Source organism: Vanessa cardui, chromosome 9 (assembly GCF_905220365.1).
Source record: "Vanessa cardui chromosome 9, ilVanCard2.1, whole genome shotgun sequence".
In the NCBI taxonomy this organism is placed as follows: Eukaryota; Metazoa; Arthropoda; class Insecta; order Lepidoptera; family Nymphalidae; genus Vanessa; species Vanessa cardui.
Genome location: NC_061131.1, coordinates 1,400,298 through 1,414,517, shown reverse-complemented (window position 1 = coordinate 1,414,517; position 14,220 = coordinate 1,400,298). Strand labels below are relative to the sequence as shown.

The window sequence follows — 14,220 nt, the reverse complement described above, 5'->3', positions numbered from 1 at the left end:
TAATACTGGTCGATTATTAAGGGTAACATACCCTTAGAAATGATAAATTCTTAATCACAATTTACTAATTTTATTAATATATATGACGACATATTATCAACATGATAATATAGATAGCTAATTTATAATAATCAGATTATATAAGACAGATTTGAGCATGTGTATCGACTATCGTTTTATTTACTAATTATATTTTCAAATCAAATAATATTTAGAATATAGATTATTAAATGAGAATGAATAGAAATAATTGTGCTTGGTGATGTTTTTCTGATCGATTTCAGTCAACACGGCCGCTTTTAAGACAGATCAGCCAACTTGCGGAATATAATTTAGGACACAAGTGTGTGTGTGAGTAAAAACAGGTGCATTTTCTATAGCCTTATTATCTCATGGTACGATGGTAAGGCTTGACTAGTCGAGAAGATCGGTAAGAATTTAGACGCAGGGCAACGACTTTATTCTTATATCTTATATTCTCTATAGAAATCTGCACACTTTCCAGAACTTTTTTACTTCCAGATTTTAGGCTGTTACTGTGTCTCTTTTGATTAAAATCCATATATATTATTAGTCCGACATGGAATTTCAACCCACAAATTCTAGCCTAGCATTGTTACTATACGTTATATATACCCATTGTTAGTAATAAATTTTAAATACACGTTGTGGGGAGAAAGTTGAAGAGAAATGGAGCGTGTAAAAATCTTAATTTGGCGGAAAAAACACTTCTTCGCGATACACTTTTTCTTTATACAAAAAAAAAATTAAATAGTTTGAAATAGGTTAAATACCATTCACGTCTACATATCTTGTGGTAATAAGACTCTCTTTACATTAAATAAATAAACCAATGAGTTCTCTATAGATAACATAAAAGTGAGTTAAGTGGCCAATACACTTTATATGAAGAAATTGATAAAATGATCCAAAAAACGATAGCAACTGGTTCTCACAATTAATATTATGGATGTGTTTTATAAAAATTAATAGAATTTATGTGGCGAAATTCAATTGTTTCTTTATTTTATTTAAAAAAGGTAGGTAGATTGTCAAATAGACCAAATAGTAAATGTGTTCACTTTTTATCTGGTCTATTTGATAGGGACAGGCAAAGTCAGGTCAACCGAATTGGACGAAATTTGGTTTGAAGCAGACTTAAACTCCAAGGAAGGACATGGGGTACTTTCTTGCCTAATACATGATAACCATAATGTTGTCTTAAATTTTCGCGATCATTACACATTGAAATAAAACTAGTTATAATTTTTGACAACCCGACGTTTCGAGCACTTTACAGCATTCGTGGTCACGGGTAGACACGTGGTCAAAAATAATTAATATACGCGATTCAAATCCGTTATAACTAGTTTTATTTCAAAATGACAACCAACCTCCTAAAACGCGCCGCGGCCAACAACTAGCGTAACAATATTTCCCAAACTTACTTGTAGTACTCTTCGGAAGCCAGACGCCTCGTAACCCTCGTGTACCAAGGCACTGTGTCAGTTCCGTTCCAACAATATTTCCCATCATATGGTTCAAATCCCGTCATTTTACATATTTCACCAATGCCCATGCACTTTCGTAAATAGTACGTCAGATCTGAAGACTCTCCTGTGTTATTCATTCTGCACTCTTTGTCATATGATCCACTGTAACAAACTGCATTTAGAATTTACATATTAGACTTGAATTTAATATATGTGTGGACAATTAATGTGCAAGAGCTTCTGCGAATATACTACTCGGAATTATAATATTGCACACCTTTGTTTAAAATTGGTGCAGAACTGTTACTTAGTTTATGTAACAATAATAAGCATTAATTTTCAATGGAATGTAGTTTTTTTTACAGAGACATGTACAATTACATCTAATATATTTCACCTTTTAGACAAGGAACTATATTTTATTAAAATAATTATATTTTAGTGGCAACATTGCATTATGTATGTGCACCTTAAATATTTGTTTTATTTAATTTGAAGTATGCGTTAGCAACGAAACTCGTTAGTGGTAACTTAATTTGTGAAAAATTCAACTGCCTAGTTACCGCGTTTATTGAGATGCAGCCTGGTGACTGGTAGATGGACGGACAAACAGCGAAGTCTTAACAATACAGTCCCGTTTTTACCCTTTGGGTACGGAACCCTAAAAATTTTACAAATATTTCTAGTACCCAGTTAAAAAGCACCATCGAAATTACTTCAAATCTTTTTTTTACCAGGAGAGAAATCTAACCCAACAGTAAAAACTCTTTGTTGAAATTTATGTCATATATCAATTTCATTAATATTATTTAACTATAATCTAGACTAATTTTAAACATGATATTATGACTTTTTGTGGTTAAAAATTACCATATACCTCAGTATTGTCAATAATAGGTCTGTAATAAACGTACTTTTTACGATAATAATATACTTGTCAGTCATAAATTTTATACGACTCGAGCATAAATTTAACGACTAAAGTAAGGATTGTATTACTTTTCTACGCATGAGGGAAGATAATTTCTTAATTTCAATTCAAATTTTTAATAAAATTCTCAAATTAAAAATTACAAACATCAAAGATTATGTTCTTAGTTAAATTCGTGTGTTTTACATACATCCTCATTTTCAAATTACAAAATATTGACACGTTTACAAAAACGTAGTTATAGAAAATTCGTAAAAACCGATTACTGCCGATCTACACAATCAATAGAAATAGCTCTCTATCGCGCCATTCGACGCTATTCGTCGCTACAGATTCTCGCGTCAGTTCAACACGAGAAAACAAATAGACGTGTCAAATTGACGAATATATTAGGTATATGATATTACACGTTATTACGTTTGAATAAAGATCATATTCACATAAGAAATAAATATTGATAATTGGGGATGGCGTACTTAATTTGGGTGCGATCGGTTTTACGAAATTTGCCGATTCTACAACTTAGTTGTGTCGTACTACACTTCAAATTTTAATGAACTACATTAATTATATAAACTTTGTCTTTGGCTTTGTCTCCATGTTACTGAATTTCTAACGAGAAATATTGATTACGTCACAAAGTTTACTTGAGGTAGATCACGGGGCATTTCGGTAAATTCGAACACGTGATTTTGAATTTTGATCTATCCATTCAACTACAGTAAGACAAAACACAGTGCTGTTCATAGACATAAACATTATCTTTAATTGGAAAAAAAAATCACTTACAGTCAGTGTTATACACATTGTCACAGGATCCCCAACCAAGTTGGCCGCCAATTGATACGAATGTGTAAAAACTCGTCCAAGCAATGATGATCATGAAATATATTGATATAATACTGATCACAACCAATGTGCAGTAACCAACTCCACTGAAGAAAGGACCAATCGAACCGAAAGCCTTGATTGGCCCCAATGCTGTGTATTGTCCAATATACAGCTCGAGGTAGAATATTGGAAGTCCGATTAGGACCAACATCAAGAAAAATGGGATCAAAAATGCACCTGAAACAAAAACAAAAAAATATTTACTATTTTAAAACTTTGCCAAGTATTTTCTGGATATATATTCAGTTAAATATCAATGTTATGTATTGTTTTATTTCTGGTTATATGAAGAGTACTGGCTCTTGGATGGCCGATAGAATGAAAGCTTAGAATCTCATGGTCTGCAGTTCATTGAAATTTATCCTTTCATTTCTTTCACCAGTTGCGTCTATGATTATGTGCTTGATTTGACTTATGCTTATATACGGCTTAATATGCGTCAGATTATTCTTCTTTCATTGCATTCTTTCATATATAACAATCAACCGATCGAGCATTTCTTGGAAATTGTCAAACCAAAACTACCAATATATTAAATTTTAATCGTTTTCTGTGAAAAAGACTTGATAAAACGTCATTTAAGAGAGATAATTTGTACCTAAAATAAACTGGTAATACATTAAATCTGTTTCATTATTTCATTATCTTGGAATATTTATAACGACAATATATTAATAACGCTATCGTGAAATCTTTTATGGTCTTTTCGGGTCCCTAATTCCACTTTAACTGATATTGTATATTATTATAATTGTATGTCAAGAAAACAACCGAACCCTCATCTTCTGTTCGACTGCACACGAATACGTCCTTAGTCTATTCTGATCACAAGAGGGGTAAAGTAACATAAACAACGTTATGAATTCGAGAAAAATTGCGGTGAATATCTGCAAAGATGGTATCGGAAGTTTGGTGATGATAGGCGATGATAGTGAAGTGGGCTTTTGTCGTATGTAGTAATATTCAAATGAATCTAACTACTGCGTTGGTCTAGTGATTAAATAGATTGACCACTGGTTTTTTAGTAGGTATTCCTTTATATTCAGGTACATTTAGCTTCCAGGCCAAGTCCCACATAACTTGTGGATTGTGTGGGACGTTTTTCCATGTTGAAGAACCGAGTGAACAGCGACATAAAAAACAGGTCGTGCCAATGAGAAATTATTGGCGTTTTCAATCAAAAAAAAATTCGATAACATCTTGGTGTCTGGATATTAGAAGTACATACAGTCTTATGCCTCGGAGAGTAAGGGCAGTCGGTTCTACGCCTTAACTCTTTCCAGTCGTTTAGGATTTGCCGTTCCATCGGATTGAGATGTAGTGTATGTTTAAATTCTAGTTTCCACATCAAGAAAATGATTTTTATTTATCACATCGGCTTTATCAAATTACCTATTAATGTCGTTGTACTTTTAAATTCTATTAAAGAATTCTACTAAATAAATATTAAAATAAGAGTCGAAGAAGGTCGTCTTTTTAATTTTGTAAATATTATCAAATACCATAGTGAATTGCTAATAACACCTGCTAAGTGTTGAATATCTTAGTTTTATCACTTAAAAGTAGTCGATTTTTTTATAATTTCAAACATTAATAACATTTAATGAAATACTAATAAATAAAAATCGTTTATATAAGGATATGAAAGCACGTAATATTACATCAACTAAACTTAAATTTATAGAAGAAAATAGTTTTCTACATTTCTTTTCAAAAGGAAAACTGAATTTGTCTCGGTCGCGGCAAAGAAAATGTAATTACGCAATATACGCATCACAAAGCTCATTTTTCATAGCTTAACGCGGATTTTACTTTGAAAATTTGTACCCTTTAAATCCTTATAAGCTAAACAGGAACCACTCACAATAGATATTGTAATGTTGACAAGAAATTACTCCGAAGTGTCAGATTTTCTTTGTCATTTTTAGTCTACGTCTCGGTATGGTTACTGGCCAAAAATAAAATAATACCAATAAAGACATTTAAACTAACTAATTAATCCAATTGCTGTCGAAACGCTCGGCCCTTGGAGTAGTGGTGCAAAAAACTTCATCAAAAGTATAACACCTCGCCTCATTGCCTCCACTGGTGACAGGGGCTGGTTCGTTTTTTGCCCAGAGGATCGGAATTGCGATTCAACGGGGAAATGTTACTAGTATTCTTGCCACCATTCCACGCGATCAAGATTTATACAACCAGCCAGTTTCAGGTCATATTTGTATCTATTTAATGTTATTGTTCCTAATAATTTTTAAATTTCGAATTGCAAAATTATACAATATTATCATGGAATATCTTATTTTTTTGGTGTCTGTGACGTTTCTGTCGACTTATTTATGTGCCTGCATTTTTGTATTATTTATAATGATTAACGTAGAAATAACGTAAAACAGATAAGGTTCTATTGAATATAATTTATCTAGATTGATTTACTGCTTACATAAGTTATAAGTATATATTCTAAACATAGATATATAATGTAGAATTACTAAGACATACACAAGGTATGTAGGAATACACATTATTTATTCCTATTAGATTTATTTTACACTGCCTTGCTTTGGCGCACTGAAAGTAAATTTTCGAAGCAGAATTTGAGACAAGGCCCTTGCTGTTGCAACGTTTAAAGGATTTTACTGCACACATGCATTAAAAAAAGGTCTATTTAGGTAGTAATAAGATATTGTAGTAGCCCTGGTATGTGTTAATTTAAATTTCAAGATATTTCCTTTCGCTAGTTTAGTTCTGGTATCTGTCAAATGTTTCTTTTAAAAATCACTGATAAATTATTTTTACAAAAGGCATTTACATAGTCTACATTTAATGAATAATATATTTTATTTGACTACACTTAAAAGTCGGTTTCAAGTATATTTCTTGCATATAAATACAAGAACAATAGCTTGATTTCTATACTGTAACATTATATCGAGTACATACGTACATAATGAATAACAAGTTCGAAATAATACAATTGACACCACCATTATGAAAGTAAAAACTAAATATTCGCAAATTAAAGAAAATGTTACCAAAACATATATGTATACTACATAACACAGAGTATAATATCATCGAAGCGTTTAAGAGATATTCAAATAACACGTTACCTAAAACAATGGCTGCGTTCTAGGGAATAGAAACTGTTTTATCAAATAGCTTCTTACCTCCACCATTTCTGTAGCACAGGTAAGGGAATCGCCAGACATTCCCAAGTCCGACGGCGTATCCTAGACATGCCAATATGAATTCCAACGGTCTCCCCCACGCTGCTCGCTCGGGAGTATCGTTCAAGGCATTATCACTGCTGTTCTCCGGCAGATCGCCTTTCGTCTTTGCCTAGAAGGAAATATATTTTCAGTTTTAAAACGAACATTTCTTGCATTTCTTTTTTGTTATTTTAGTAATGTTTCTCTTAATGTAGGTATTATTATGTTACAGATGTTTAATCCATTTTTTTAATTATCTAAGTACAGACAAACATGTTTTGTTTATAAGAGTTTTATATATGTAAGTGGTTGCTATAAAAGGATGGCAGCATGTTTGAAAATAACACGTATCCAAGATTTCTTATTATTTTTATTTTTATTATTATTATATATTGGATACGATAAGATCGTGAACTTTGAAGTAAAATAGCCGAGTTTATATCGCAGGTTTTTCACAGAGGTCGACACTATCTTTTCGAAAATTCTTTTATCTACATTTTTTTTTTTATTTTAAAAGTAAATGAAACATTTGAGTTAAGCTTTGAGTATTTGTATATGTGCTTAAGAATTTATGAGACATATTCCATTTGTTTCGAATATTTAGTACAAGTTATGATACCTATTATATTATACGGATATTCACGATCGTTACGTCAATAGTCTTAATTTAAAGCGGATGTAACTGCAAAACGTTGCTACTTACAAAACAATGCAAGCTGAACCTGCGGCTTTATCCGCGCGAAATTTATAAAACACAAACTTCCATCCCTTTTATCCCCTTAGTAACTTCTACTCTGAGCGGATGTCTACACCCTATGAGGAAACCTGCCAAATTTCAAATTTGGAGATTTCATAATTAAAGAATGAGTGTTATTTCTCTTATATATATATATATATATATATATATATATATATATATATATATATATATATATTGATTGGATTGTATACTAAACGCTGCTTCAAACCACCCTTCATTATGTAATATATTTTTTTACTAGCGATGCGCCCAGACTTCGCACGGATGCAATAATATGACACAGTGGAAACTTAAAATTATCAGTGTTTCTTAACCATGATATCCATGTATTATATAAAAAACATTCATCTCGATCATTCTATCTATTAAGAAAACCGCATTAAAATCCGTTGCGTAGTTTTAAAGATTTAAGCATACATAAGGATATAGGGACACAGAAAGCGACTTTGTTTTATACTATGTAGTGATGATTATTGGTTTCATTAATATTTTAAATAGACATTCCAAAAATGTCTTCCCATTTGCAAATATCATGTATGCTGGATGCCCTAATAACGAATCATTTATATTTCTTTCTTTTGGAAGCTCGCAAGTTACAAAATAATTTTCGGAACCAAATTGTTATAAATTAATTAATTAATGTTTTATACAGATATTGCAAAATTGTCACCCAAATTGCAAATACCATATATGTTAGATGCACCAATAACAAATAATTTATTTTCTTCATTTGGAAGCTCACGAGTTACAAAATAATTTTCGTAACCAAATTGTTATAATGAGTTTGACTCTTAATAGTTACTTAAAGTATTAATTTGAATAAAGTGGATTCTTGCTAACTTAATCCCATCAAACAATTGAATAATTATTTTAATTTAAATGCAAATTTCGTTTCAATTGCTATGGGCTCAATGGAGATGCTAACTTCGATTCAGTTTGCTGTTCTTCAAATAATATTATGCAGAAGTTGTCGCTCAGACATTAAGAAACAAGACTATCTCTAGTAGCTCTTTAGTATTCAGAACATTATCAAACATTTTATTATTTAAATATGTAAGGAATTTTATTAATATTTATTCGTTTACTTCTACTGTCTAACAATCCAAATCAAAATATACTTTATTCAAGTAGGTTTTTACACTAAGTTATGAATCGCCTTTAACAAACTATTTTAGGTGAATATAATAATAATAATAGACTCGATTTTCTGGATACATTGTGCATACATGTGCATCCAAAAACTATTCTCAAGTAAGGTAAGTTATAATCTTTCTTTTTCTAGTTACATGATTATCTGTTTTACTGCGTTAAGAATTTATCAATGAAAATGGGAATGATGGAAAGACAAAATTTTGGGAATTGAAATAAATTATTGGGTGCCGTTTTTAATGGTAAGTAAAACCAGTGCAACTGAAGCCATAAAGGATTTAAAATCTTAGTTAGAGCAGTTTTAGGTGCATTAGTGATACATGTAATAATTAATATTACTTCTTACGCCAGTGTCTGTGAGTAGTGGGGACCATTTACTATCAGATTTTTAAATCTATTATATAAAACAAGTCTTCTTTGCTCGTTTTCTTCCCTTCTACGCTGGCGATTCGTATGTGCTTGTAAATATACATACCTGTTGACTCCAGGCAGGATATATTAAATATATAAATAATTGTATTTAACTAACATGACTGTATTTTTTAAATGTTGAAAAAGTGTAACCACTGAGTTTCTTGTCGGTTCTTGTCGTTATAATCTACTTTCCCAAACGGTGGTAGCTTCACTTAATTGTAAAATGACAATTCAAAAGTACTTGTAAAAACCTACTTGAATAAGGTTTATTTTGATTTCGATTTTTACATATATACCTTTTAAAAATTATATTGATTTTAATTATTGACTTATATTATTAAATATTGAAGTTAATTTATTTTAATGATTGCAAAATAGTTAAGTTCTAAGTGTCTTGTTGATAACTATACACCGATTCTATAAACACATGAGATGTGCACCTGCGCTTGAAAGTTAAGAGCTCTAGTTTCAAACACCTACGAACTTAAGTGATACTTGTATAATGTCGTTAACTAAGTTATATACTTCTTACTTCACATATACTTCATTATCAAAGGCTTTCACTGAATGAAAGTTTTTAGATCTTAGCACGATTAATGTCGACATACTAAGACTGTAAGAAGTTTGCTTAGATAGTCTTTGAAATGTTTATAATTATGAAATGTCAAAGCAATGCAGATCTAAATTGAGTCTTAGGTTCTTTTGGTCATGGATATCATCGCAATTAAAAGTTAATAGTATATTAATAGCAAGTCTTCTGTATTTCTATAAAATTATTAAAATATATATATCTTAATTGCAGTTGTATGAATCCTTTACAGACATATTATAATCCTACAATAGCATAATCGCACTAAAAGTGATACTGTTTGTACAATTTATCGTATACGACAATTACACGAACGTTTTTCAAAATTTAATCATTTCCCAGTTCTAACAATACGCTTCTCGATATTTGCTATGAATATATAAATAAATATATATCTATATAAATGCGAAACAGCTGTCTGTCGCTCTTTCACGACTAAATTTGATGGAATTTAGTATGAAAGACATAGTTAGCTACTTTTTTGCATTACACGTGACAACTAACATTCTAAAACGCGAGCAATGCCGCGGGCGACTACTAGTATTATATAAGGACAGATATATTAACGATGCGAAGTTGTGAATCTCAACCAAATTTAATGCTTCTTACTCGAATATTTACGGAGCCCCATATAAAAATTTAATACCTTTTTACCCCTATGAATACCCGATGAATTTCCGAAAATCATGTCTTTATCAGTGTCTACATAAATAGAATAAAATGTAATGTAATAATAAAACACCGAAAATAACAATTTACAAATTTAAATATTTTATTGAAACTAAATTAATCAGTAATAAGTAGATTATTATTAATATTTTAGTATAAAGTAGCAGCCTATAAATTTCCCACTGCTGGGATAAGGCCTCCTCTTCCATTAAGGAGAGGGTTTGGAACATATTTCACCACGCTGTTCCAATGCGGGTTAGTGGAATGCACATGTGGCAGAATTTCGATGAAATTAGACACATGAGTAGCAGAGATGGCCCAGTGGTTAGAACGCGTGCATCTTAACCGATGATTGCGGGTTCAAACCCAGGCAAGCACCGCTGATTCATGTGCTTAATTTGTCTTTATAATTCATCTCTTGCTCAGCGGTGAAGGAAAACATCGTGACGAAACCTGCATGTGACAAATTTCATAGAAATTCTGCCACATGTGTATTCCACCAACCCGCATTGGAACAGCGTGGTGGAATATGTTCCAAACCTTCTCCTCAAAGGGAGAGGAGGCCTTTAGCCCAGCAATGGGAATTTACAGGCTGTTGTTGTTGTTGTTGTTGTAGACACATGCAGCTTTCCTCGGGATGTTTTCCTTCACCGCCGAGCACAAATTAAGCATATACATGTTAGATATAGCGGTGCTTGCCTGGATTTGATCCCAGAATCATCAGTTAAGATGTACGCGTTCTAACCACTGGGTCATCTCAGTATCTCATTTTAGTTTAAAATGTTTTAAATTAAGAAGAAGAATACACCCTTCATTTGGTTCAAAGGTAAATTTAAAGATGATTCATTAAAAGTACCAAATGGTTTCATATTAAAAGATAAAATTATATCGTGTAATTTTAATATGCCGATCTTATTTTAAAAATCGATATCATATGCAAAATCTATGCATGAGAACTTTGCTCTTTATTGTAGATAATACACACTGGTCATTGGTCAGTTTTGAATATAGATTAATAATATTAAGGATATTGTTTTGTGGTCTTCCTAGCTGTGGACTACGATGTTCATTGGCATCAGGGGTAGGGTCTCTTTTATCATCACATAGAAGAGGATATAACGCAAACTATATATAAAATTATATCGAATGTTTCCTGAGAACGTAGTATCTTGTGGATTAAAAAAATTTTATATATAATATAAAAATCCAATACGTTGACAATTATGATTTTGAATTTTCATTTTTGACATAATCAACGTGCCAAGAAGGCTATAAAAGGCGAAGGAATTCGAAAACTTTAAATTACATTTGTAAGAAAGTGTTTATTACACTAATTTCCGGATACTAAAATTAAGAATCTATTTGTTATGATTAGAATTGATAGAATGAAATTATCGAGGCGTATTACAAAGGCGTCCGGTTTCGTATGTATGTATAATAAAAATATATGTATAGTCCGAGTAAGAAAACCTTCGTTACTTTTGAAATTAATTGCTTTATCCAGTCTTAAATTTTTAGTACCTATTGAATCTAAACATAAAATCATTGCAACGTAATATGTCACTCTCGATCGGTAAAACAGATTATCGCTTATGCTGAGCACACGAAAATAAATCATAAGGTGACGAAGCTTTTCTTACCCCGACTGTACAACTTTGACGACTATTATGCGTACCTAACTCACAACAATGGGTTTCTCATATTCAATTACGATTCGTTAAAATATATAAACAAAATATTAAATTTAGAATATAATTTATTCTATATTAAAATTTTTTCGAAAGAACAACTTATTATGCTTTTCACAATTTTTTACAATGGGATTTGCATGCGAAGTAACTCTCGGCTTAAGCTATTTCGGAAGCAAGGACATTAGTCAGTCTGATTTATAAATGATAAATGAATTGATATTGAAATATAATTCAATTGCATTTTGAGTATTTGTTAACATTTCCAAGTAACCAGTGCATTGACATTTTATCGACTAATACGTTAACAATGTTATTATACTTATTACGAGGTACGATAAATCAATCGAAATAATTAATTCCGTTGATTTATTTATAATAAAAAAATAGTCGATAATAATATTTATCGATAATACCATTTGGGTAATTTTTTTTTACAAATTTCACATACATAATTAATTAATATCGATTCGGTAGTGTTGATAATATAAAGATTTATAAATTAAGAATTTCTATACATAGGCCTAAAATAAGAATTAAAAATAACATCAAATAACTTGCCTCATTCATAGTGTTATTTCCACCAGCCATTTTTGTAAACAGGACTTTGAATCATGAAATCCTAAACGAATATACTTTTTGCGACACATAGGCACTACAAATGGTGAATAAACGTGAAATTTAAACACAGGTACATATCGCAAATATCTGATCCAAACTGATCGAATTGTACACCGAAATTATAGCCCTTATCTCCAAAGAACTGATTAGAAATGATAAGTATGATGCAATCAATATGATATTACTTTTAACGCAAGTCTAGGATTAAAAAATTTGTGCAAATGAATGGTCTGATATGAAACAACATATTAATAAATACATGAATACTTTGTTAGAACGAGATAAAAATATATAAAAGAAAGAGATACAAATAATTACGTTAGGTATTCGAAAAAAAATTTGATTGGTCATTGTAAGTCTGTTTTTGGTTCCAAATTCGAAATTTCTTTAGTCTACAAATCAAAGTCAACTATTAAAGTGTTATCAAAATAATTGCCGATAAATTACTGTCTTATCAATGGTACGTTAGTATTTTAATGTTTTATTTGAAATTTCAAATACAAAATTCATTTGCGAAGTTGAATTTTCAGTTCAGCCCGAGTGACAAGATTACTTCTTAGACGAGGTTTTTCACATTTATAAATAGTTATGATAAGAAAATTTACGATACAAATTTAAAAAAAAATGTAATTATATTAGTGTAGTCAATTTTGCGATGTAATTTTCTGACATTACACGAACGTAATCTGCGATGTTTCTTGTATACTTACGGAACGGATTTCGACACTACTTGTAAATATTAGATAACACATAAGCCTAACCTACATCTACATTCTTGATGTTGTATTGATCTTAGCGATAAAGTCTTTGCATTCTTTGCGAATAGATTCACTGAGTCAGTTATGACTGGTCAGTCATATTTGATATAGTTTACTTATAGATCCGATGATCTTGAGCTGTAATAACCAATATTTTTAAGAAAGTGTCAATAAACTCTTCTCGTCATAGATAACATCTTCAATATGTGATTCCTGGTATTTTTTTATGGTATAGGTTGGCGGACGAGCATATGGGCCACCTGATGGTAAGTGGTCACCATCATCCATAGACAATGACGCTGCAAGAAATATTAACTATTCCTTACATCGTCAATGTGCCACCAACCTTGGGAACTAAGATGTTATGTCCCTTGTGCCTGTAGTTACACTGGCTCACTCACCCTTCAAACCGGAACACAACAATACTGAGTACTGTTATTTGGCAGAAGAATAACTGATAAGTGAGTGGTACCTACCCAGACGGGCTAGCACGAAGCCCTACCACCAAGTAAAAAGTAGTAAAAGTATTGGCCATCTTTTTTTTAAAATATAAGACATCATCACATATGTACATTACCACAACGACGGTACCACAAACACCCAGACCCGAGACAACATAGAAAACTAACGAACTTTCTTTACATCAACTAGGCCGGGAATCGAACCCAGGACCTCAGGGTGGAATACCCATGAAAACCGGTGTATACACTACTCGACCACAGAGATCGTCATATCTTTGCATGCTTTCTTTTTAGTTAGTGTTGTGACTGACTCATTAATTACTTGGTGGTAGGGCTTTGTGCAAGCCCGCCTGGGTAGATACCACCCACTCATCAGATATTCTACCGCTAAACAACAGAATGCAGTATTTTTGTGTTCCGGTTTGAAGGGTGAGTGAGTGACTGCATTGACGATGTAAGGAATAGTGAATATTTCTTACAGCGTCATTGTCGATGGGTGATGGTGACCACTTACCATCAGTTGGCCCAAATGCTCGTTCGCCAAGCTATTCCATAAAAAAAATCTAGTTCATTTAAAGTTATTTAAG

At 31.6% G+C, this 14,220-nt stretch overlaps 1 protein-coding gene across 1 annotated transcript in view; it reads right to left on the bottom strand.

Annotated features, from left to right (window-relative positions):
• LOC124532360 (sodium- and chloride-dependent glycine transporter 1-like) overlaps positions 1-12,604 on the bottom strand; it is a 42,758-nt gene extending 30,154 nt beyond the window's left edge. Inside the window, exons 1-4 of the mRNA XM_047107250.1 lie at positions 12,355-12,604; positions 6,483-6,654; positions 3,214-3,492; positions 1,449-1,665 (exon numbers count right to left, since the gene is read on the bottom strand). Coding sequence (XP_046963206.1) covers positions 1,449-1,665; positions 3,214-3,492; positions 6,483-6,654; positions 12,355-12,384 — 698 coding nt within the window. The 5' untranslated portion in view covers positions 12,385-12,604. The remainder of the gene's footprint in view (positions 1-1,448; positions 1,666-3,213; positions 3,493-6,482; positions 6,655-12,354) is intronic.
• Positions 12,605-14,220: the final 1,616 nt, after the last annotated feature.